Source organism: Pseudorasbora parva, chromosome 2 (assembly GCF_024679245.1).
Source record: "Pseudorasbora parva isolate DD20220531a chromosome 2, ASM2467924v1, whole genome shotgun sequence".
Lineage (NCBI taxonomy): Eukaryota > Metazoa > Chordata > Actinopteri > Cypriniformes > Gobionidae > Pseudorasbora > Pseudorasbora parva.
The window spans coordinates 5,367,752-5,394,410 of NC_090173.1; the positions used below are offsets into that span (position 1 = coordinate 5,367,752).

A 26,659-nucleotide genomic window follows, 5' to 3' on the forward strand; every position below is an offset into this window, starting at 1 on the left:
GTTTAAATAAAACTGAGATGAAATGTAGTGACCTAATGGAAGACTTGCCTGCTATGACTTTTGATGCATTTCATGATAATATACTGAAAATCAAGCAAAACTGCTACATGTACAAGTTGAGACTCATGAAGAAACTCGGCTCTCTGCTGCCAAACATCCGAGGAGACGTGATGGAGGAAACCACCCTGAATGAACTTCTAAAAGAACACGATGCATCTCCATTCAATGACAGTGACCTTGTAGAATGGCTGAAAGGGAGAGAAAGAGAGTCTGAGATCATTAAGTCAGTCCTCAGACGGCTGAAGGATGCTGGTGCACAGGTAGAGCTCAATGTAGATGCCATCTGGATGGGCCTGGAAGATGAAAATCTTGTGAGTTACACATTCACATCATTGGACTGGTCAGACGTGCTACTTTCTAAACAAACTGGCTACCTGAATCCTTCAACAAAAGGAGAATCTGATGAGAAGAGCCCTGATTCAAAGCAAAAGTCTTGGCTCACTCCTAATGTCATAAAGTTTATGAGGAACAATTTGGAGATATTTAAGAACTTAACCAAATCAAAAGACAGCTGTAAACCTGCCAAGTTCATTGTGTCCTCTAGAGAGATTGAGAATAATCCTGGTTCCTGCATTCTCCTGTATGAACATGGATGTGATGAAGCTGTTTGCTTTACTCCTCCATCACAGCCAGCCCGTCCAATCATTGAAAAGGTCAAAGGTCAGACTGTGGTTCTGACGGTTCTTCCATCATGTTCTGCTACAGTGGAGCTCAGATTACTGTATAAACCGAAGCAGGACACAGTCTGGACATCTGAACCTGTGGTGAAGGATCAACTCACAGTTACTCTGACTGATCTGAGAGCAGAGACGGAGTATGAGATCAAATGTGCAGCGCTGGGGAAACTCAACTACACCAGAGACAGTGACGTAATCCATCTGAGGGTCATTGAGAAGAAGCTCATCATGGCAACAGACTCGGTCATTGAAAATCTGAGCTTTACTGAAAACAAGTGCAGAGAACTTCTGAAAGACACCAGGACAAACGCATTTACTGCATTTTGCAAGAAGATTGAAGATCTGAAGCGATTCTGCCAAATTTACAGGCAAGATTTCAACAAGACTAGTCAGTTGCTGATTCGGTCAGTTCAAGCTTGTGAAGAAGAGACTTGTGCTTTGACCAATCTTCTACAAGCTCATGATGAGTCTCCGTTTAACACAAAGGATCTTATGGAGTGGATCACAGGGAAAGAAAAAGAAATAAACACAGTTGGGGAGTTTCTTCAACAATTACTGAGGTCTGGGGCTGAAGTGAACACGAGTTTAGACATAGTGCTGTCAGATATTAAGGTGGAGAATGTGGTTTGCTACACATTTAGTTCCCTTGAGCAGCCAGACGAGCTTCTTTCTGAACAAGAGAACTACATGAAAGCTCAAACAAAATGGAAGAATGAAGGAACGACTCCTCGAACATTGACATGGCTCTCTGGACACATCAGGGAGAAAATGAGAGAACATTTAATCATGTTTAAGGAACTGATGACTTCACAGGACAATCAGTCCACTAAATTTATTGTCTCATCAAAGCAAATTGAGAATCATACTGGTTCCTGCATTCTCCTGTATGAACGTGGATGTGATGAAGCTGGTTGCTTTATTCCTCCATCACAGCCAGCCCGTCCAATCACTGAAGAGATCAAAGGTCAGACTGTGGTTCTGAAGGTTCCTCCATCATGTCCTGCTACAGTGGAGCTCAGATTACTGTATAAACCAAAGCAGGACACAGTCTGGACATCTGAACCTGTGCTGAAGGATCAACTCACAGTTACTCTGACTGATCTGAGAGCAGAGACGGAGTATGAGATCAAATGTGCAGCGCTGGGGAAACTCAACTACACCAGAGACAGTGACGTGATCAGAATCACCACAGAGGTATGAAGAAATATGTTCAATAAATTATTGAATAGAGACATATGCTGTCATGAGAGTGAGTTTTGAGGTATACTTTATACACTTATGCCATTATTGCAGTGTCATCATCTTATCAGTTGTTAATTTGAATCAAATGTGTCTTTCAGCAAAGTACATGGAACAGAGCAGTTAAGGGTGAGTCATATACTTTTTCTGAATTATTTGATCACTTTTTTCTGTTAACCATAAACCAACAGTTGTAGTTCTACACCAACATTGAAAAACTAAATGATGTAAAATATTATAGCTTATGTTTTATATAAAAAAAGGAGTTTCATACTTTTTCTAACACATATTAGAAAAAATCCTTAAATGCATGACTGTTTCGCCAATCATTATTATATATTTGGGGTCTTTTACGACCCAGAACTGTATCTTACATGGATGGGCCTCTAACTGCCACAATAGTATAAATACTAGCATTTTAATATCGATTAGAAAGGAATCAAATATATGATGTTTCGGTTCCTTTTAGAAATTCCAAGGGTTTAATTTGATCAGGTATCACTGTCCTCATCAGAGCATATTTCTCCAGTACATTCATATTCACAATCTAAACCATATTCTCAAAACTATACTTCTCAACATTTTCAATGAACGAAATGCTCAAAATACTTTTTTGTTTGTTTCTGTAATGAACTTCCATATTCCATATTTGCTGTGATCATTATTTGATAGATGTTTAACAGCTTTTCAGAAAGTTTTAAAGGGTGATACAGTGGTCGAAACCACTGATGTTTTGCCCTCATGGGGTGAGTTGTGTTAAAGTGGTCCTATTATGCCCCCTTTTACAAGATGTTAAATAAATCTTTGATGTCCCTAGAGTGTGTATGTAAATTGTTAGCTCAAAATACCCCACAGATCATCTTTAAAGCATGTTAAAATTGCCACTTTTTGGGGGTGAGCAAAATCACGCCGTTTTAGTGTGTATCCCTTTAAATGCAAATGAGCTGGTGCTCCCAGCCCCTCTTTTCAGACAAGGGCAGAGCTTCTAGAACTTGTGCTCCGGCATGTCAGTGCAGCAGTGGTGGATGTGTACAACTCGCTGTGAACTTGCTCAGGCCGGTTCTATGTTAAAACGTCTCGGGTTATGTATATAACCCTTGTTCCCTGAGAGGGAGCGAGCACTGCGTCGAAACGACGAATTTGGGGATGCTCCCTAAGCATCAACGCATCTGAAGTATGAATGAAACTAGTCCAATCCTGATTGGTGTTACGTCATGACGTAGATGTGACGGCATTCCCGGAAGCTATAACCGAGAGGCCGGCGCATAGTAGCGCCAGTTATCGCGATGAAGCAAAACTAGAAGTGAAGCATTGATTGACTGATAGACAACTACTCTACCGACGAGTGTAAAGACTTCAACTCTTCCCTGTGCAAGACCGAAGAGTGTAAAGACTTCAACTCTTTCCTGTGCAACTCCTCCCGAGCAAGGACCCCGGCAAGGCACTTGAGTATCATCTTCCTTTTCATTTTTTTGTGTTTGGTTCTTTTCTAATTCCTATCCTGCCTTTTCTCTGATCTGTATTCACCATGTGCTTTTAAATCTCAACTGTTACTACTAGCAATCGTAAATCACGCTCTATACGCACGAGACGCCGTAATCCTAATAATTTGCACTATATCCTAACATCCACTGCTACTTTACTCTCTATTCCAATTGGTCTCTGAAATTGCCAGTCTGCTGTAAACAAAGCAGACTTTATTTCATCTATTGGGATTCTCAGCTCAGCCTCATGGCCCTAACTGAGACCTGGATCAAACCAGAGGACACTGCCACTCCTGCAGCCCTCTCAACCAATTTAACTTTTTCACACACTCCTCGGCCTATTGGGAGGGGTGGGGGTACTGGTTTGCTTATCTCAAATGATTGGAAATTTGATCCCTTACCATCTCTACCGGCCAGTTCATTTGAATCGCACTCAATCACTATTACTCACTGTAACGAATGTTCGTGGGGGTGTGAAGGAAGAACACGGGGTCGGCTTTGACTGGGACTCGCTCTCTTTATTCAGTCTTGTTCAAAAACAAATAACGGTCACACATGCGTGTGTGTGTGTGCAACACTCAGTTTCTCCACGATATGGATCGCTCCTTCTTTAATTCACTTTCTTTCTCAGTGTCTCTCAGTTCCTCTCAGTTTCTCTCAGTTTCTCTGCTGTGCACGCGAAGTCCCAGTCCAGGTCTCCCTCTCTCTCTCTCTGTACTGCTGGGGTTTAAATGCTGTCTCTCCAAGCCAATTACTGCAAACAGACACAGGTGTTAGTGATCTGCACTTGACCTACTTACTCATCGCTCGGCTCCGCCTCCTCTCTCCCGCTACAGACCTCGCGAAACCACGCCCCTCCTGCCACATACCCCCACCGCCCGACTCAGGCCGGGAGCCATCCGGCCTGCAGCCCCCCCCCCCCCCCCCCCTCCTCCTGGAGAGGAAGTCAGCCACAACCATCTGAACACCCGGCCTGTGGACCACCTTGAACTTAAACGGCTGTAAAGCGAGATACCAACGGGTGATCCGTGCGTTGGTATCTTTCATGCGGTGGAGCCACTGCAAGGGGGCGTGATCCGAGCAGAGGGTGAACTCTCGTCCCAGGAGGTAATAACGAAGGGTGAGGACGGCCCATCTGATGGCCAAACACTCCTTCTCTATGGTGCTGTACATCGTCTCTCTCTTAGAGAGCTTACGACTGATGTACAGCACCGGCCGCTCCTCCCCCTCCACCTCCTGGGACAGGACTGCGCCCACGCCCCTGTCCGAGGCGTCGGTCTGTAGGGAAAAAGGGAGAGAAAAATTAGGAGCTTGTAAGAGCGGCCCACCACACAGAGCAGCCTTTATCTGGGTGAAAGCCTGCTGGCACCGCTCCGTCCACTGGACCGTATCTGGTACTTCCTTTTTAGTTAAATCAGTCAGCGGGCTAGCGAGGTCCGAATAGTTAGGCACAAACCTTCTGTAATATCCCGCTAGCCCCAGGAACTGTCTAACCTCCTTTTTGGTCTTGGGCCTTGGACAGGTTGCAATCGCTGCCATCTTATCAATTTGGGGACGCACTTGTCCATGACCCAAGTGGAAGCCCAGATATCTTACTTCCACCCGCCCAATCGCACATTTCTTAGGGTTTGCCGTGAGTCCCGCCCTTCTCAGCGACTTCAGGACAGCCCGCAAATGCTGCATATGTCGCTGCCAGTCTGTACTGTAGATGATGATATCATCCAAGTACACAGCGGCATACGCAGCATGCGGCCGGAGAATTCTGTCCATCAGACGCTGGAAGGTTGCGGGCGCCCCGAACAAGCTGAAAGGAAGGGTGACGAATTGGTGTAATCCGAACGGCGTGGTGAAAGCAGTTTTTTCTTTAGACATTGGAGACAAGGGGATCTGCCAATAGCCCTTTGTTAAATCCAGTGTCGAATAAAAGCGAGCGGTTCCTAGTCGATCAAGCAGTTCGTCAATCCTCGGCATTGGGTACGCATCAAATTTTGACACCGCGTTCACCTTTCTGTAGTCTACACAGAACCGGACCGAGCCGTCAGGCTTTGGAACCAAAACTATCGGGCTCGCCCAATCACTGCTAGACTCTTCTATTACGCCCATATCCAACATAGCCTCTAATTCTGCCTGAACTACTTTTTTCTTGTGTTCTGGCAAACGATACGGCCGGCTGCGAATGGCTCCGTCTCAACGTGGTGCTGAATGAGGTCGGTGTGACCCGGTAGGGGCGAGAACACGTCCGCAAAAGCTGCCTGTAACGTTCGTATGTCGGTGAGCTGCGAGGGTGAGAGGTGATCCCCCCCCCGGGGCCAGAACGAAAGATTGAGGTTTTTGAACCGCTTCTGGCCCGAGATCCTCCTCTCCGCTCACTACCGTCGCTAGCATCACCGACTCCGCCTCTGACCACTTTTTTAATAAGTTGAGGTGGTAAATTTGACGTGCCCCGTCCCTATCGGATCGTACCACCTCATAGTTGAGGTCTCCCACTCGCCGTGTAACCTCAAAAGGCCCTTGCCACTTCGCGAGTAATTTTGAACTGGAAGTGGGGAGTAATACCAAGACTTTATCTCCCGGTGCGAATTGACGTAACCTAGCTCCCCTGTTGTACAGCTGCCTTTGTCTGTCCTGGGCCTGTAACAAATTCTCCATTGATAGCCGCCCCAACGTGTCGAGTTTTGTTCTCAGGTCCAGGACATACTGAATTTCATTTTTTGCCGCGGAAGGTCCGTCCTCCCAATCCTCTCTAAGGACATCCAGCACCCCCCGAGGCTGGCGCCCATAGAGAAGCTCGAAGGGGGAAAACCCAGTGGAGGCTTGCGGGACCTCGCGTACAGCAAACAACAGAGGTTCTAGCCACTTATCCCAATTTTTGGCGTCCTCGTGAACGAACTTACGAATCATGGTCTTCAACGTGCGATTAAACCGTTCCACCAGACCATCTGTTTGTGGGTGGTAGACGCTGGTGCGAATCGATTTAATGCCCAATAATTCGTATAGTTCGCGGACCGTCCGTGACATGAACGCCGTGCCTTGGTCGGTGAGAATCTCTTTCGGGATTCCCACCCGGGAGATTAAAGAAAACAGTGCGGCCGCCACACTCTTCGCCGAAATAGTGCGGAGGGGCACTGCTTCCGGGTATCGCGTTGCATAGTCCACTAGGACCAATGCAAAGCGATGCCCTCGTGCAGATCGTTCTAATGGCCCGATGAGGTCCATACCAATTCTTTCGAAGGGGACCTGCACTAGTGGAAGGGGGCACAATGGTGCTTTTGGGGTGGCCGGTGGATTCACCAACTGACATTCACGACAAGACGCGCACCACCTGCGCACGTTCTCGTGAATGCCCGGCCAAAAGAAGCGGGCCATTAGACGATTAAGTGTTGCTTTTTGTCCTAAATGCCCTGCCATCGGATCACAATGAGCCGCCTGGAATAGCATTTCCCGACGGCTTTTAGGTATTAACAACTGGGTTGTATCCATTTTTGTCTGGGTATCTTGGGTCACCCGATACAACCTATCTTTCAAAACTGCAAAATACGGATAGGTGAGCGGTTGTCCCGGTTGGAGGAGGTGGCCGTCGATGGAACGGACCTGCTCAAATGCATTTTTCAGCGATTCATCTTGGGACTGTTCCAGGGGAAAGTCATCGCGATCTGTGAGAGGAGCCATCTCCAGACCACTCGGTTCCCCTGAAACAGCTTCCCGAGTTCCCGAATCCACCTCTCCCAACTGAGCGACCGCCTCCCTCCGCTGCATATCTTTCCCCCAAGAGGCATCTGCACATAACTGCCCTAATAATTTATGGAATGCTGGCCAATTGGTTCCCAGAATCAACGGATGCTGGAGATGCGGGTTAACTGCAGCCTCCACACTATGCTTTTGTCCCCGAAATTGAATAACGACCGGCACTAAAGGATACTTCACCACTTCCCCGTGTACACACCTCACCGTAACCGTGCGGCTGTTACCCAATGCCTTGGGTTGTATCAGGCTTTGGTGGATGGAGGTCTGGTTACAACCTGAATCCACCAAAGCCTGATAAGTACCCCCCTTGATACTCACAGGTATTAGGTACAATCCAGCTTGATCGAGGGCAGCTTGCGGCGCGTCGGGGACCCGGACCAGCGCGCCCACCTCCATGATAGGGCACTGATCAATGAAATGTCCAGGATCCCCGCAGCGCCAACAAGCTGGCCCAGACCTCACCGCCGCCCTAGTGGCCGTAAGCAGGTCGACAGATTGGCGTGGAGAGAGAGTGGGATTGGAGGGAGAAGAGACAGTGTCCGCCACTGTCGCCCCTCCCCTCGGTGCCGGGCGGGGAGGTGGCCGAGGCTCCCCAGATCCACCCGTCCGCCATCTTGGGGCCGGTTTGGGCGGCACTCCCCCGCGAGACCTGGGAAAAGGGATAGGGCGAGAGAGAGGGGGATTGTTAGCAGGAGAGAGAGAGAGAGAAGCAGATGGTAAGTGTTCGCCGACCCCGAGGCACGCCACCAGCTGATCCTCCGCCAATTGGATGGCCTGGTTCAGCGACGTCGGGCGGTGGCACTAGACCCATTGCGCGGTCTGTTTGGGAAGCCGCGCGACGAACTGCTCCAGTACCACTCGATCTATGATGCCATCGACGTCGCTTCCACCTGCCATCAGCCACTTGCGGCAGGAGTCCCGGAGCTGGTGCGCGAAGGCGAAGGGCCGGCCGGAGTCGTCGAGGGTCAGGGTCCGGAACCACTGTCGATGTTGTTCCGGACTCCGGCCGACCCGCTGTAGAATGGCGCGTTTCAGGTCGTCATAGACCAGGAGATTCCGGACTGGCAGTTGGTGGGCGGCTACCTGCGCCTCCCCGGACAGCAATGGCAGGAGCCGCATAGGCCAGTCCGAGCGGGGCCATCCCCTGGACTCGGCGGACCTCTCAAAGAGGTCGATGAATGCCTCCGGGTCATCCTCGGGCCCCATCTTTGAGAGCTGGAATAGGGTCGCCGAGTCGGATGTAGCGGGGGGGGTGGCCCGAATCTCCCGGTCGATCCAGCTCCGGAACAGCTCCCGGTCTTCATGCTGAGCGCGAAGGAGGACTTCAAAGCGCTTTTCGTGGTCCTCCCTCACGGCCAGCAGGTTTTGATGTTGCTCCTGGTGAAGACCGGCGAGCGACTGGACGATGTCCGCAAATGGCGTCTTCGGCGGGGTCTGCATGGCGGCGGCGATGTTCTTCCTTCCCGGGTTTCGGCACCAGTGTAACGAATGTTCGTGGGGGTGTGAAGGAAGAAGACGGGGTCGGCTTTGACTGGGACTCGCTCTCTTTATTCAGTCTTGTTCAAAAACAAATAACGGTCACACATGCGTGTGTGTGTGCAACACTCAGTTTCTCCACGATATGGATCGCTCCTTCTTTAATTCACTTTCTTTCTCAGTGTCTCTCAGTTCCTCTCAGTTTCTCTGCTGTGCACGCGAAGTCCCAGTCCAGGTCTCTCTCTCTCTCTCTCTGTACTGCTGGGGTTTAAATGCTGTCTCTCCAAGCCAATTACTGCAAACAGACACAGGTGTTAGTGATCTGCACTTGACCTACTTACTCATCGCTCGGCTCCGCCTCCTCTCTCCCGCTACAGACCTCGCGAAACCACGCCCCTCCTGCCACACTCACCCTGTTAAAATCCATGTGGTAGTGGTCTATCGTCCTCCAGGTCACCTCGGTAACTTTGTGGAGGAGTTGGATGTGTTACTTTCTAGCTTCCCTGAGGATGGCACTCCACTGATTCTGCTTGGTGACTTTAACATCCATCTTGATAAACACCTAGCCACAGACTTCAGCACTCTACTGACTTCATTTGACCTTAAGTTAGTATCTACTACGGCTACTCACAGATCAGGTAACCAATTAGACCTCGTCTACACACGCAATTGCTCCACGGACAACACTTTAGTTACTCCATTACACACCTCAGACCACTTTCTCATCACTCTTAACCTCATACTGACTCCTAATACAACACGTACTCCTACACAGATTACCTTTCGGCGTAATCTACGATCACTCTCTCCCTCTCTCCTATCCACTATGGTTTCATCTTCACTCCCTCCACCTGCTCAGTTCTCAGCACTGGATGCTAACAGTGCTACTGACACTCTTTGCTCCACTCTAACATCCTCCTTAGACAGTTTTTGCCCCCTTTCATCCAGACCAGCTCGCCCCACCGCATCTGCCCCCTGGCTGTCTGATGTTCTCCGTGAACATCGCTCTGGACTCAGGGCGGCAGAGAGGAAATGGCGGAAATCTAAAAACTATACTGACCTTACCTTGTATCAGTCTCTTCTCTCTTCTTTCTCTACAAACGTCTCCACTGCTAAAACAACATACTACCACAACAAAATCAACAAATGCTCTGACTCACAAAAACTCTTTAAAACATTCTCCTCTCTCCTTTGTCCTCCTCCTCCCCCTCCTTCATCAACTCTTACAGCTGATGACTTTGCATCATTTTTCACAAACAAAACATCTCTCATCAGCAACCAGTTCTCCTCACCACAAACTGACACGCACATCTCAACAACTAACACGAACACGCTTACATCCTTCTCTCCGCTCTCCGAGGCAGATATTTCTAAACTCATCCTTTCCAATCACCCTACTACCTGTCCACTTGATCCTATACCCACTCACCTCCTTCAGGCCATTTCTTCTTCAATCACTCCTGCACTCACTCACATTGTCAACACTTCTCTTCACACGGGAACCTTTCCCACAGCATTTAAGCAGGCTCGGGTAACCCCACTGCTTAAGAAACCCTCTCTGAATCCAGCACTTTTAGAAAACTACCGACCGGTATCCCTTCTGCCTTTCATTGCAAAGACCCTTGAGCGAGTTGTGTTCAGTCAACTCTCTATATTTCTTGAACAGGACAACCTCCTAGACAACAACCAATCCGGCTTCAAAAGTGGCCATTCGACTGAGACTGCCTTGCTCTCGGTAACTGAGGCACTGAGACTGCTGGATCTGTCTGCTGCTTTTGACACAGTTAACCACAAGATCCTCCTGTCAACACTTAAGACGACGGGGATCTCAGGAACTGCTCTCCAGTGGTTCAGGTCTTACCTGTCTGGTAGGTCCTACTGGGTGTCATGGAGAGGTGTAGTGTCTAAGTCACATCATCTAGCTACTGGGGTTCCCCAGGGCTCAGTGCTTGGACCACTTCTCTTCTCCATCTACTCCATCTATGTCATCATTAGGTTCTGTCATTCAGAAACACGGCTTCTCCTATCACTGCTATGCTGATGACACTCAACTCTACTTCTCATTTCAACCAGATGATCCTACAGTCAGTGTTCGTATCGCTGCCTGTCTGACAGACATTTCTGACTGGATAAAGGAGCATCACCTTAAACTCAATCTTGCAAAGACAGAATTACTTGTTTTCTCACCCAACCACGCACTTCATCAAAATTTCTCCATTCAGCTTGGTTCATCGACCATAACTCCACCAAGGACAGCCAGGAACCTTGGAGTTGTGATTGATGGCCAGTTAAACTTCACTGACCACATTACTGCAACAGCCCGGTCCTGCAGATTTGCTTTACTCAACATTAGAAAGATTAGACCCTTCCTATCAGAAAAGGCTGCACAACTCCTGGTTCAAGCTCTTGTTCTCTCCAGACTGGACTATTGTAATGCTCTCCTGGCTGGGCTTCCAGCATGCACTATCAAACCCTTGCAGCTAATCCAGAATGCAGCGGCGAGGGTGGTCTTTAATGAGCCGAAGAGAGCGCATGTTACGCCTCTCTTCATCAGACTGCACTGGTTGCCAATGGCTGCTCGCATCAAATTCAAGGCCCTAGTTCTCGCCTACAAAACAACCACTGGCTCTGCACCAATATACCTAAACTCACTTGTTCAGACTTACACACCCTCCAGAAGCTTGCGTTCTGCGAGTGAGTGGCGCCTCGTGGTTCCATCCCAAAGAGGCATGAAATCGCTCTCAAAGACATTTTCCTGGACCGTTCCCACCTGGTGGAATGACCTGCCGATCTCAATTCGTGCTGCCGTGTCTGTAGCCATTTTTAAAAAACATCTTATGACACATCTTTTCCAATTGCACCTGACCAATAAAGAATAGCACTTACTGATCACCACAGCAACGACCAAAAAGCGCACACTCCCGGATTATATCTACGTCTCTCATCCGGATTTGTGCCTTCAGGCGGGTGTGTTACATAGTTATCATAGGTATCATAATCCGGTGTACTGTATTTTGCGTACGTGAGTTTTTGTTGTAGATGGCTATTGCTGCGCGTTTAGCTAGAATGCCATACAAAACCAACCCATTGGGCCACTGAATCTGCATTAACGACAACAGTTGGGGCAACAGCCTTAGTCCTAATGGGTTGTTATCATGGCTATCAAAATCCAGTGTTCTGTATTTTGCGTACGTGAGTTTTTGTTGTAGGTGGCTATTGTAGATGGCTATTGTAGATGGCTATAAAAAAATAAAATAAAATAAAAAAACCTTGTGTACTGTGCTAATTAATTGAGACTTCTTACAGCTCTTACAGGTTGTTGGCCTTTTTTGTTTCGTTGCTTCTATTGCTCTCCCCTTTTTTGTAAGTCGCTTTGGATAAAAGCGTCTGCTAAATGATTAAATGTAAATGTTAAATGTAAAACGCTCTCAGGTGATACGTGGTGTGGCAACGAGGCGCAGAACAAGGGTTAAATACATAACCCGAGATGTTCCCTATATCGAGGGAACTTCGCACTGTGTTGAAACGACGAATTTGGGGAACGAGTACCCACTAGGTGACAGAAAGGGTACGCCTGCCCTATTGTGAAGCTGGAGACCAGGCACAATTAGGACTAAAGCACCCTAGCGCCGGGAGTTGCAGGGAGGTGTAGGCTGTAAAACCTAATAAACGTGTGCTGAGTGGCCCAACCGGCCGCTTCACAGATAACCTGCATTGGAACGCCAGAAAGAAGGGCCACCAAGGAGGCCATGCCCCTGGTAGAATGTACCCTTACGGCTATAGGTGTAGGCAAACCACGCACCTGATATGCCAAGGCAATAGCCTGCACTATCCAATTACTAATAGTAGGGGTAGATGCAGGCAACCCCTTCTTAGGCGAACCAAAACACACTAACAATTGGTCAGTCTTCCTCCACTGTGCTGACCTCTCTAAATATATCCTCAGGGCACTAACGGGGCACAAGGGGAAAAGTCTCCCTTCTTCCGCCGTCACATGAGGCGGAGGATGGAAAGCCTGTAACACTAAAGACCTGACCACATTAGAGGGCACCTTATGCACATAGCCTGGCCTAGTGTGCAGGATGCCTAGTTTACTCCTCCGGGGGCAAACTTAGCGTAATTGCCAAGGACTGAAGATCCCTCACTCTCCTCAGAGATGTAATAGCTTGAAGAAATGCCACTTTAAGGGTCAGATATTTAGGTTCAATAGATTCCATTGGCTCGAAGGGGTCCCCAGCCAATCCTTCGAGGACCACCGCCAGATCCCAGGTACGAATCCTGATACGTGCTACAGGCCTCATCCTCCTAGCCCCGTGGAGGAAACGTACAACCAACTGGTGGCTACCCAAAGGTCCATCACCCAAAAGAGTGCTGAAAACCCTAATGGCAGCCACGTACACCTTGAGTGTGGATGGTGTAAGCCCTGCAGAGAAACGATTTTGGAGGAACTCCAGCACTGAAGCCACTGGGCAGATAACTGGGTCCACCTCAAATTCCCCACACCAAGTGACGAACAAGTTCCACTTGAGGCTGTACAATCTCCTAGTTGACGGAGCCCTGCAGCTGAGTTAGGTCTCTATCACATCTGCTGGTAGTCCAGCATCTTGGTACCTGGCCCCCTCAGGGGCCAGACCCAAAGGTTCCATATTTCTGGCAGGGGGTGGAATATTGTGCCCCCCAGCAGCAGAGCTACGATATCCGAGAACCATACTCGAGTCGGCCAACGAGGAGCTACCAGATGAAAACTGACTCCTTGTTGCCGGACTCTCTCCAGGACCCCGGGGAGCAGAGCGATAGGGGGAAATGAATACAGATGCAGCCTCGGCCACGTCTGTACCATGGCGTCCAACCCCAGCGGGGCTGGATATGTAAGGGAGAACCGCAGTGGACAGTGGGACGTGTCTCGAGAACCTCTTGCATATCAACTTCACCACCTCCAGGTGGAGCCGCCATTCCCCGGGCCTCAGCCCAAGCCTCGACAGTATGTCTGCCCCCTGATTTTGTGTTCCTGGGATGTAAATTGCCCTGAGAGATAACAATTTCTCTTGTGACCAGAGGAGGATGAGATGCGCCAGTCTGCAGAGAGGGTGCGACCTCAAACCCCCTTAGCGGTTCAGGTATGCCATGACTGCCATATTGTCCGTGCGGACCAGAACGTGGTGCCCGCGGAGATCAGGGAAAAAACTCCTCAGAGCTTTGTAGACAACCATCATCTCTAGACAATTTATGTGCCAGGAGGAATGACGGTCCTCCCACGGACCTCTCACAAAGCGGCCTTCCATGACTGCGCCCCAACCAGTGAGGGATGCATCTGTTGAAACGGTCTTCCGGCAACATGATGCTCCCAGCACTGGTCCCTGGGACAGAAACCAGACTTTCTTCCATATAACTAGAGCCCGAAGGCATTTGCGCGTTACTCCCCTGGGGGAGAACCCCCTGGTCTTTAGCCACCACTGCAGGGCCCTCATGTGCAACAGGCCGAAGGGAATAACATTGGACGCTGCCGCTAGGTGCCCTAATATTCTCTGAAAGTGTTTCACAGTGATATTCTGGCCTAGCTTTATTCCTGAGACTATCGCCAGAGTGGTCTCGACTCGCGCCGGGGATAATTGTGCCCGCATCGAAATCGAGTCCCATTAACCCCCAGAAAACTTGTTTTTTGGGCCGGCTCCAACACACTCTTTTTCGTGTTGAGTCTCAGCCTCAAGCACTACATCTCAATGTCGAACTGCCATCTCGTACGACTGTGCCAGAATTAGCCAGTCATCGATATAATTCAGTACACGGATGCCCTGAAGTCTCAATGGAGCCAGAGCTGCATCCAAGCACTTCGTGAACGTGCGAGGGGAAAGAGCTAGACCGAACCGAAGTACACAATATTGGTACGCTTCGCCCCCGAAAGCAAACCTCAGGAACATCCTGTGGCATGGAAGGATGAGGAGATTCAGGTTCAAGATGTTAACTATCCCTACCATCGTGTGTCAGATCCAGCCTAATAGGCGCAAAGACGCCTATTTCCATATATCCATCCTTATCTCAAAAAAGGATGGAGGGCTTCAGTTCAGATACCTTAGATCTAAAATCGGCCGAAGCCCTCCATCCTTTTTTGGAACTATAAAGTACCGGCTGTAGAACCCAGCCTCCCTCTCCGACATCGGAACCTTTTCTATAAATTCCTTTGCCAGCAAGGATTTTACTTCTTGTTCCATTACCCGAACCCGCTGTGGTACCACTGCAGTCCATGTCACCCCATTGAATTTTGGAGGGGGGTGATCGAACTGCAGTCTGGACCCTATTTCTACAGTATGCAGGACCTATGTTGATATATTCGGAAGGCATTTCCATGCACCGAGATAATCTTCTAAGGGAATCAGCCTCTCGAGGCTGACCTCGGGTGTTATTCGAACATCGTTCCCAGCCCCCTGAAGCGGAACCCCGGCAGGGAGCAGCTGGCAACGATTTTCGGTGTGTGGGGACAAGGGGATGCCGTCCCATCGCAGGTCTTTTTCGAGGCGACTGGGAAAGCACTTGCCCATGGGAAAACGATGTGGCCCGAAGCGTCAGTGATGGCGGGATTACCACATCGTTTTCCCAAGAGCGCCGCACGGAATGCAACCTCGGTTGCCCCCGCGCTGGAGGGACCGCTCTTGGAAGCCTTGCCGCAGCTAGGACTTATTTCCAGCAGCCTTCTTAGCAAGAAGTACGTTCCTCAGATCGACCTTCAGCCTTGAAGACTGCTGTTGAGAGTGCCGCCTTTGTGGCTCTGGGAGGAGGGGCTCTAAAAGCGGCGCTCTCTTTTTGCACCTGCCGATGCGAGGAGCTGGTTGACGGCTGAGGCTGCCTACTTGGGACAGCCTTTCCCTTAGAATGCCGAGGGAGGAATTGTCGGAAAGCTGCTGATTGTTTTTTCGCCTCCTGAAATCTGTCGACCACGGTGTTAACGGCGTCGCCAAACAGACCCGAAGGCGAAATCGGGGAATCCAAGAGAAAGGTTTTGTCCTTCTCTTTCATCCCCGACAGATTGAGCCAGAGATGCCTCTCCACAGTCACCATAGAAGCCATGGAGCGGCCGATGGCACGGGCCGTCTCCTTGGTGATGCGGAGAGACAAATTGCAGCTTTCCGGAGCTCTAAAATATCCTCCGGAGAGGGACCCTCTCCCTCGTCTAGTTCTTTGAGGAGGTCGGCCTGGTACGCCTGCAAGATCGATAATGTATGCAGGGAACTACCAGCCCGTCCAGCCGCCATATATGCCCTGCCCACCAACGCGGATTTATCGCGGCATGGCTTGGTGGGCAGTACCGGGGCTTTAAGGGACGATGCCGATTCGGGTCCAGAACCACAGGGTTCACTGGGTTGACCGCCGTCACTGAAAACGGCCAGCTGCGATCGAAGCACTTTAAGCGTCAGCTTCTCACAATGCTCACAAGCGGCTCCCTCGAGTGTCGCTTCGGCATGATGAACACCCAGACAAAGCACACACAACGAATGTGTGTCCGCACCCGACATGAAACGGGGGCACAGAGGCACACATCGTCTAAACTCGCTACTTTTGGTCGCCATAATGATATATATTTATATATAGTGGACAAACAGCGATAAGTATACAGACAATTTCACACAGAGCGTTATGCTGAAGAGTGATAACTGACGCTACTATGCGCCGGCCTCCCCTTTACAGCTTCCGGGTATGCCGTCGCATCTAGGTCATGACGTAACACCAATCAGGATTGGACTAGTTTCATTCATACTTCAGATGCGTTGATGCTTAGGAAGCATCCCCAAATTCGTCGTTTCAGTGCAGTGGGAAGTTCCCTCGATATAGGGAACAGCAGTGTCTGTAAACATGTGTGGGCGGGGCCTGTGGCTGTTGTGATGACACACCATGGCTGAAAACACTCTGTGAAGAGAGGAAAATCCCCGGGCAGTGATGGATTAACTGTAGAGTTTTATTTTCATTTTTGGGAATTAATTAAACAGCCATTGCTTTGACTGTATAATGAATGTATTACTTCAAAGGAAATGACGACATCAATGAAATTAATGTATTATCAATGTATTATCTCCCTTGTTCGGACAAAGACATTCTTTTAATAGAAAATTGGCATCCAATTACGCTCCTGACTATTAATTATAACATTTTAGCCCTGGTATTTGCTAATCGATTAAAGGTCAAACTTATTCAGTTGGTTAATGGTATTTCTGTAAAAGAGACGGTAAGGTATCTGGGTTTTTTTTTTTTTTTTTTTACTAGAAATTTAGCAGCTAGGCAACTTTTTTGGCAGGGTAAAAAAAAAAAAAAAAAAAATCATCTTTAGTCTTTGGCTCCAAAGAGATCTTTCCCTTTATGGGACAGTTCTTAGGTAATTTTGTATATCCTTCTCTTTCTCTTTCTGTTAAGGAATTAACAAAAAATGTCTGGACTTCATATGGAAAAACTAACCTCATAAGCTCAAAAAAGAGTCCTTTAGAATAAAACTTTAAAAAAAAAAATCTCATCAGAACACCCACGTATTATAAAAAGGTTGGGTTTAATCGGGCTCATAATTACGTTAGTGTGTCGGCCCGGGCTGGACTTGGACACAATGTGCACGGGCTCGGGTAGGGTCGGTCTTGATTTTTTTGAGCCAGATCTAAGCTCTAACTGTGACTGATGTTTAAATGGTTCATTGAGTGGGAGGGTTTGACCGACACTTTTCGAGCAGGGCTTGCAAAGCCTGCATGTGCATTCAAAACAATAAAGCGTAATTTTAAAGGGACAGCTAACGTATTATTAAATCTGGTTACAATATTTTCCGGCATCGTCGGGGCCCTCCCCCAGCCTGGGGCCCTGGGCTTAACCCCAGGTAAACCTGTGCATTAATGCGGCCCAGACCGCAGGGGTCAAAAAGGATATAAACAGTTATTTTTGTAGCTTTCTCTTCTTGAAAACGCAGAGATGTGGATTCGGACGGCAATTAAATTACCACACGACCCTTGGTGTTTGTCTAAAAACTGTAGGTAATTCAGCTGGGGATTTTTACGCGGATGGTGGGAGAAAAACACTGACATTCTGGATTCAGATGGCAATAAAATCACTGACTAGCTCCTGTAAAAGATGAAAATACCTTAAGACCCCATGAGAAACTATTACTGTCCGAATAGGCCTTATGATGAAATTAACTGAAGATAAAAGAAGAAATTAAATCTCTGAGGATTTCATCAGAGGATTAAACAACTCCACAAACAGCATTACCAGCTTCACACATTACTGACCAGACTGACTTTATTTCTGTCAAACGACCACAGAAGCTCTTATTGAGAATCAATAGAGTTTTTTTGTTGATTTTTTTGACAATTGTTTGGTTTTTAATGTCACCATCATGGTGATCATTGTTTTCTTTAGTTGGGCAGTTTGCATTGTGAAGCATGTCATCATTGTTGATGCTGGTGGTTCCCATATAAACACAGAGCTATGTTAATTTAACTCTAAGGATTTTGGGAGGTTAACTGATTCAGCCTTAACCGGCTTGTCACAGTTGACTTGCAACTGGGTAAAAATAATTAGAATTAACCCATTAAATATTAGCTTTTTTAAAATCAGATATGGAATTTAAAAAACACACAGTCGAAACCTGCATTATATAATGCATGAATTCTTATTTGATTCCAGGTGCTGAAGGTGAAGCAGATGATCAGCGTATGAGGATTGAGCTGATCAGAAGTACAGGAAGTGGAAAGAGTGCAACAGGAAACTCTATTCTGGGACGAAATACATTTCTGAGCAAAGTAAGCACAGATTCGGTGACAGTACATTTTTCTATTTACGGTAAAACTGTACAAATTATCAGCTACTGTGAATAACAAAGAAATAATAAGTAAAAGTAAATAACAGGTCCCTGTAAATAAAAAGAATTGTCATTGCTTCTTTTTATTTACAGGGACCTGTTATTTACTTTTACTTAGTATTTCTTCGGTTTAACTTTATACATTTTGTTTTTAATCGTTCAATTGTAAAACTTGCAGTTTTCTGAAAAACTGCAGCAACTTTTAAACATAAAATTTTAAAACAATTCATAAATAGATTCAGTCATAAAAACTTCAAAATGTTGCAAGTCCAGTCTATTTACAAAAATCCTTTCCACTACAGAGTAGACCAAAGGGATGTACAGCGATTTCTCACCACTTCCTGTTATTTGTTTTTACTCCTTCTCTTCTCCTCCTTTTGTACAATTTTGCCTGAGTTATAAGAGGGAATATCATCTATGAGTCTTTCTATAGCAGACCAAATCTGTTTACCACTTAGATTATATGGGCACATTAACTCATTTTATGCATTTTTTACATGTTTCAGAACACAGGAGTGATGAGAGAGGGAGAGGATGGAGGTCTTCGGCTGCTGCTGATCGGTAAAACCAGATCCGGGAAAAGCGCCACAGGAAATGCCATCTTTAATGATCGCGTGTTTGAGTCAGAAATGAGATCTTCATCAGTGACCAGAGTCTGTCAGACACACACCGCTGCTGTTAATAACAGGAGCGTGACACTCATCGATACTCCAGACTTCATCTTCTCCACTCACACTGACTTTGATTCAGACTCAGAGCTGAAGAAAGCTCTTGAATTATGTTCTCCAGGAGCTCATGTGATCCTGCTTCTTCTGTCTTTGAGCACTTTCACTGAGCAGGAGATGGACTTCATTCGCTGGTTTGAGCGGAAGTTTGGAGCAGAAGCTCTCAGATTTACTCTAGTGCTCTTCACTCATGCAGATCAGAGACACATGAGAACACTAGGAGAAATGATCAGGAGAAACACTCAGTTATCTGATTTTATTAATCGATGTGGTCAGAGATATCATGAGTTTAACATTAAAGCTCCAGCAAATAGACGGCAGGTGACTGAACTCATGGAGAAGATCGACAGACTCATGATTGAGGACACAAACTCCTGCTACACACTAGACATGATGAAGGAGAACGAGAGGAGGATAGAGGAGGAGAAGAAGAGAGCAGAGGAGGAGAAAGAGAGAGAACGTCTGGAGAGATTAGAGAGAGTCAGAGAAGAGATGGAGGCACGAGTGAGGAGAGAAATTGAAAAGGAGAACCAGGAGAAAGAAAGGAGAGAAGAGGTGGAGAGAGAACGTCAGGAGAGATTAGAGAGAGTCAGAAGAGAGACTGAGGCACGAGTGAGGAGAGAATATGAACAGCAGAAACGGGAGAAAGAGAGGAGGAGAGGAAAGCGAGAGAACTTCAGATGACTTTTAAAGAGAATCAGATGAGACTGAGGCACGAGTAAGGAGAGAATATGATATATATATATATATATATATATATATTATATATATATATATATATATATATATATATATATATATATATATCACGATTAATAGCATGATTGTCACGAGTTAACTTGCGAATAATCACAACTTAATCAAAAAAATTTAGCAGTTCTAAATGTACCTTAAATTAATGTTTTAAGTTTTTAATACTCTAACCAACATGGGTATTGACAAATATGCATGCTTTATGCAAATGTACATGTATTATTAGTTAAACCATACTTATTTAATAATAATCAATAATACAGCATGAAGACTAGACATGTATCAAAGGTCATAGATGTTTTTCAAAGAACTTGTTCATGTCTCTTAAGCCTAAGCTAAAAAAATTCAGAATAAGCATTCTCTCATTTTAAAAATATAAATAAAGGGAGTTTTTACACTGGCAGTTTAGTTCAGAACAGGGCACAGTTTGCATGAAAAACTGGTGATGTGAAAGCTGTGATGCGGACCTGTGAGCGCACCAGTACCACACTATACCTGGAGGAGGTCCATATACCACCAGTAGGAATATAGTGTGGCCCCTTTAAGAGCTGGGATATAGTGTGGCCCCTTTAAGAGCTGGAATATAGTGCGGCCCCTTTAAGAGCTGGGATATAGTGTGGCCCCTTTAAGAGCAGGGATATAGTGTGGCCCCTTTAAGAGCTGGGATGTAGTGTGGCCCCTTTAAGAGCTGGGATATAGTGTGGCCCCTTTAAGAGCTGGGATATAAGCTGTGTCCCAAAGTGAAGGGCCACGCCTTCAAAGTGCACGAAGTGCATGAAGCTGCACGAAGGGCGAACCGAGGGACAGGGTTGCCAGGTCTGAATAATAAAACCCCTCCAATTGTTATTCAAAAGTATCGGAATCACAGCCAGAATGGGCCAAAATATCCCAAAATGCGGGGCGCGGGCAGTAGAAATATTGCTTAAGTAAAGACAACTTAACCTGAGGACTATAGGCTACAAACACCCCAAAGCAACAGTAGCCTAAATGCAACCCCATTCCAGACTTGGCAACAATGAACCAAAGCGCCGTTAATGGACTAGCAGGTTCTGACAACTGACAGCGGACGTTCGTGAGGAGATTTTAAAAAGAGAAATGGAGCATATATAATAATAATACTTATATATATATATATATATATATATATATATATATATATATATATATATATATATATATATATATATTATTATTATTATTATTTTATTTTTTTTAAAGCTTTTTATTGGGTTTTGACATGCTACAAAGCCTGCGACGATGGGAGACCGGACCATAAGCGTGTAAATCTGTAGCCGGTTAAATATTGTCAAATTGCAAATATTAGTTAACAGTTTATTTCTTATGTTAAATGTAACTGTTACAATATATTTTAAACATTTAGCCTATATACGTCCAAGTTTTTTTTACGTTGGCCTACTTATTTTTATTCAACTCATCATCTCAGATGCATTGTCTACTTTTTATGACATGCCAGCCGACCGACTCAGCCCCGCAAACCTGCGGACAGTGGAAATATGCACTCATCCCAGAAGATGATGTCCCGCTCAGGCCTTACCAGAGTCTCTATTGTGCATTATTCCCCATTCCGGTCCAGCTCCAGCTTCTCCCGCTCAGCGCAATGAAAGTGTTGAAAAGTGTTTTCTTCTGGTTTGGCTGGTAATAAAAATGTGATATCTGATAAATCTGATGTTAAACTTAAGTTATATTATTGGTCTATAAATAGGCTATAGTTTAAAAAGGGTAAGCTAATGTATATACCAATTTATTTTCATTTACACATTTTAAATTACATGACAAGAAAATATAAACATAAATGTATTTAATGTAGCTACAAATGATAACGTGCATTACAAAAATAAACAATGTAGGCTACAGAACAACCACTTCTCTTTAATTTAGCCTACGTTTGAAGTTAACGAAGATGAACAATAGACAGCAGTTTCTTTGTTTAATTTACAAATAACTTGCATAAAAAATAATAATAAACGAATAATATAGCCTAGCCATTTAAATTGTTCTGTGTCGACCACGCATTCAGCCTTTGGAGGATCGATCTTTCGGTGACCGTCGTCAGTGAACATTCATTCATTCATATAAAAAAACGTTATTTTAGCATCTAAGTCAGCAGTTTTCGTTTATTTACATTTTTTCTTATAATTCTGAGTGACAGATGTCACATTTGATTTAGCCTATTTTTCTGTGATATTTGGTGTTGACAGGAGCCTAGGCTATAAGAAAAATAAATGATTGCACGGACAATTCCTATACCCAATGCCTCTCTTTCTGTAAGGGAAATTTAAAAGATAGATTCTGGAAACAAAATGTAAATTTAGCTGGATCAGTCAGGTCGGGAATAAAATCATTTATAGCGGGTGAGCACGGAGTTAATTTTACGCGCGAGCGGAATGGTGCGGTGCGGAATAGCGGGAGCGGGACGAAAATACAGCCCCACGCAGATTTAATTTTGAAGGCTATTTAAAGAAAGTGTATGAAAAAAAGAGGAAGAAAGAAACAGCCAAAAGGGTGATAATGGACTGATTCATCTTCTTGAGAGAATGGTTGAGAAATAAATAGCATTTAAAAATTGGGAAATTAAAGTTTATCTTGGTTGCTCAGGGCAGGGAACTGGGAACTGTGTGAATGCACTAAACGTTTTATTTACTTCAAGCGCTTGCGCTGTTGTGTTCAATTGTAGGCTACACTTGAGTTACCGACCGCTATCGTCTTTATGGGAAATCTGATCGAGTGCCGCGGGAATGCGGACCAGTCAAATCCTGTAGTCACCAGTGTGCTATGAATTCTGGGATAGGGAATGCTGTGAAGTTGTGGGAAGGTTCCATCTGCTGTACCCTTCCTTTGCCTGAGAACCGAAGGGCGCATTTTGAAGTCGCTCAGGAATTGCGGCAGCCTTCGTCGCACCGCTGTGACGCAATCGCACTTCAAATGCGGCCTTCAGAGGTGCAGCTCTCCCTTTGGGACAGCCTACATAGGGCCGCTGTGACGTAATCGCACTTCAAATGCGGCCTTCAGAGGGTGCAGCCTTCACATTTGGACAGCCTTCGTAGTGCCGCTATGACGCAATCGCACTTCAAATGCGGCCTTCGAAGTTTGCGCACTTCACTTTGGGACACAGCTATCGTGTGGCCCCTTTAAGATCTGGGATATAGTGTGGCCCCTTTAAGAGCTGGGATATAGTGTGGCCCCTTTAAGAGCTGGAATATAGTGTGGCCCCTTTAAGAGCTGGAATATAATGTGGCCCCTTTAAGAGCTGGAGTATAGTGTGGCCCCTTCAAGAGCTGGAATGTAGTGTGGCCCCTTCAAGAGCTGGAATATAGTGCGGCCCCTTTAAGTGATGGAGTATAGTGTGGCCCCTTTAAGAGCTGGGACATAGTGTGGCCCCTTCAAGAGCTGGAATATAGTGTGGCCCCTTTAAGAGCTGGAGTATAGTGTGGCCCATTTAAGAGCTGGGATATAGTGTGGCCCCTTTTAGAGCTGGAATATGTGTGGCCCCTTTAAGAGCTGGGATACAGTGTGGCCCCTTTAAGAGCTGGAATACAGTGCGGCCCCTTTAAGAGCTGGAATATAGTGTGGCCCCTTTAAGAGCTGGAATATAGTGTGGCCCCTTTAAGAGCTGGAATATAGTGTGGCCCCTTTAAGAGCTGGAATTAGAGCCTTGCACGGGCCTTAAATCTAGCTCAGCCCTGGCCTGCGATGCTGAGGCCCTAGCCCGGCCCGCGTCCGACAGCTTATCAAAATTCTCGGCCCGAGTCCGACTGGAGCCTGTGTTTTTTTTTATTTATTTAATTTTTTACATTGTTGCAGCCATTAAAATAGTTCAGTTTTGTTTTTAATGTCAAAGTTGCTATATTTCGCTTCGTTTCTTTATTAAGTTAGTTTAGACAAATGTTTAGAGCAATTTTTTGTTTGTTAAATTAAAGGGGTCATATAATGGTACATGCACTTTTACAAGCTGATTGTATGGAAATGTGTGTTGGTAGTGCCTGTACACAACCATCCTATAATGATAAAAATCCATCCAGTGTTTTTTTTTTAAATCTTCTTTATATGTATTCTCCTGTCTCAAATCAAGCCGTTCGACTGTGTGACATCACACACACCCCTCCCACGACTGTTGATTGGCAAGCAGCGTTGACCAGCCCTGAGCGAGCTCTGTCACAGTCCGCCATTGTGGATCCGCTGGAGCAGAATGGCGTCTAAGCGACTGTAGTGTTCTGTTCTTGGGTGTAATAATGAACACAGCAGTCATTCTGATGTTCCTAAATCCAAACCACAGAAGATGCAGTGGCTGCCCAGATAGCATGGTGACATTGATTCAATGTTGAAATTCCATCAGAATCATCATTTTGGTTGAGATTGAAACTTCAATGCTAAGTAATATTGGATCAATGTTGAAAATTCAATGCTAACACCATACTGGGCCAATGTTGAAAATTCACTGCTAAATAATATTGGATCAATGTTGATAATGTCATGCTTTTCAGTGTTGAAAAGACAAACATTGAATCAATGCTGATGTTTGGTCATCTTATTTCTCCACCGGTGAGGCTTACGGTCAATCTATCTGTCCCATTATTCAACATGTTAAGGCAAGTCCAAATCAATTGGGTACATTTGTGTGAATGTGAGCACATTCATTATCCTCAAAGGATACGATGAGTACACCAACGAGTATGTGGATTCACAAAGAATACATAAATGTAAATTTTGTAATTGTAAGCCTTTCTTTACATTTTTCGGGAAGAGTTAAAATTGTATGCGTGTTTGATTTCTGACTCTTCCAATAAGAAAGCTGTAAAAATTATGAATCTTTTTAAAAGGTATATTATTTTCCTGCTTACTGGCATGTAATGTTGTCATTCTGTGTTTCATGTTCTTATAATAAAAAATGTAAAAAAAAAAAAAAAAAAAAAACTTCTACCATAAATTTAGTCTATCAAAAATGTAGCCTATTATTATTCTTTAAATCATGTAGAATGTACATGCATTTCATTATGTATCTAAAGAATACAGAGTTAATAAAGAATTTAGAATATTTGTCCCTACCGATCGAATGCGCCGTAATCCAATCCAGCAGGTGGCGGTAATGCACCTTCAAGACATCCACCAATCAGATCAAAGCAAGCGCAGCTGAACAGACTTCAATCGCGAAAAAGAGACACAGGCCAACGACCGTGTTTTTTAGAGGTAAGTGGCCTACAAAAATATAATTATAAAATTCATCTCAATTTTAATTTAGTGTTTTTATTCATCTTTATGTTTTACAACGTGTGTGCTTCTCCTGAGCGAGTTAGAGTGAACTGCAATGTTAATAATGGTCACATGAGCGCCCTCGTAAGTTACACAACCAACGGCCAGGATCATCTTAATACATTGAGTTTCAGTTTGTTTTTCCCCAAACCATATCATATTTGTAATCTTTTTTTTTTCTTAAGATTGGCATATACACTGTGAATTGTGTCCAAATTCTGACTCGTGCAACTTTTTTTTTTTTTTTTTGAAACGGTGCTGCACACGCATTCATTGACTTGTGAGTCGATCCTATTTGATTCATTTGAATTTTGAGACCATATAGGATCGACTCACAAGTCAATGAATGCGCGGCGCGGATCCACAAACGTATCTTACTCGTTGCACGCACAGATGGATCATTTTGAATCATCCTATATTCGTCCAGTGTATAAACGAGAGGCGATCGGAAGGTTAGATGAATTTCTGTCAGTAATTGTGTTCGCCACTCGTGAGAGTATCTCACAGCTGAAGCAGAGCTAGAACTGATTGACCTATTAGCGCGGTGAGGGGAAATACAATCAGCTCAGCTCTGCTTCAGCTGTACGATATCATCATGAGAGCAGATCACAATTACAGCATTACAGTTTAATCTTTAATGCAGCAAGAAAAAAGAAAAGAAGAGTGAGATATATAAGAGTGATATAGCTGTTCTGTAGGCAGCTATATCAAACTACAGAAATGTAGTAAACAGTTGTGCCTCCAGTTCATGTTGTAAATGGAAAAAAAATCTCTTCCAAACCACCATGTAGCCTATACAGCTCCTCTTTTATTTTCTTATTTTAGCTATTTGGTCTTTCATTTACTTGTTTCATTTTCACACTTTATTTATTTACTATTAAATACAATAATATTATTAGATAAAACACCGGATATAGTCACTTTGCTTTTTCATTCATTGTGTGTCTGCAGGTCCTTTAAAGTCTATACTAAAATGCATTAATAGTCCTGAATTTAATGTTACCGTGTTTTAACTGGGATATCAAGATTTTGATAAAATTTCAAGTTTCACTTCATTTTGTAGTACGCTATATTTGTAATGTATAATTAATCACATTTCCAAATATTTACTAACTTCTTGTTGTTTTAGATGCTGTGAATGCTGATAAAAAGAGGCATCAGAGTTTATCTTTGCTGGGACGGTGCAGAACTGGCTCCATTACAACCTGAAAGGCTTCGGGGCATTGCTCATGGTGGAACCCCCTGAGTTTGGAGTATTTCATTCTTTCTTCTACCTTCTTTCTTTCAGTAGTACTGTGTCATTTCTGTATTTATTGGCAAGTTTACATTTGTATTTACTTCCGTTTTGCAGATGCACGTTGTCATGTTTTTCCAGGCTCTTCTCATTTGTGTCATAAATTCAGATGT

General features: G+C 45.3%; 1 protein-coding gene across 1 annotated transcript in view; it reads left to right on the forward strand.

The window, feature by feature from the left end:
• The window catches only part of LOC137048184 (uncharacterized), a 171,194-nt gene extending 151,279 nt beyond the window's left edge, over positions 1 to 19,915 (forward strand). Inside the window, exons 2-4 of the mRNA XM_067426224.1 lie at positions 2,078 to 2,105; positions 18,332 to 18,447; positions 19,013 to 19,915. Of these exons, the coding sequence (XP_067282325.1) occupies positions 2,078 to 2,105; positions 18,332 to 18,447; positions 19,013 to 19,915 (1,047 nt within the window). The remainder of the gene's footprint in view (positions 1 to 2,077; positions 2,106 to 18,331; positions 18,448 to 19,012) is intronic.
• Positions 19,916 to 26,659: the final 6,744 nt, after the last annotated feature.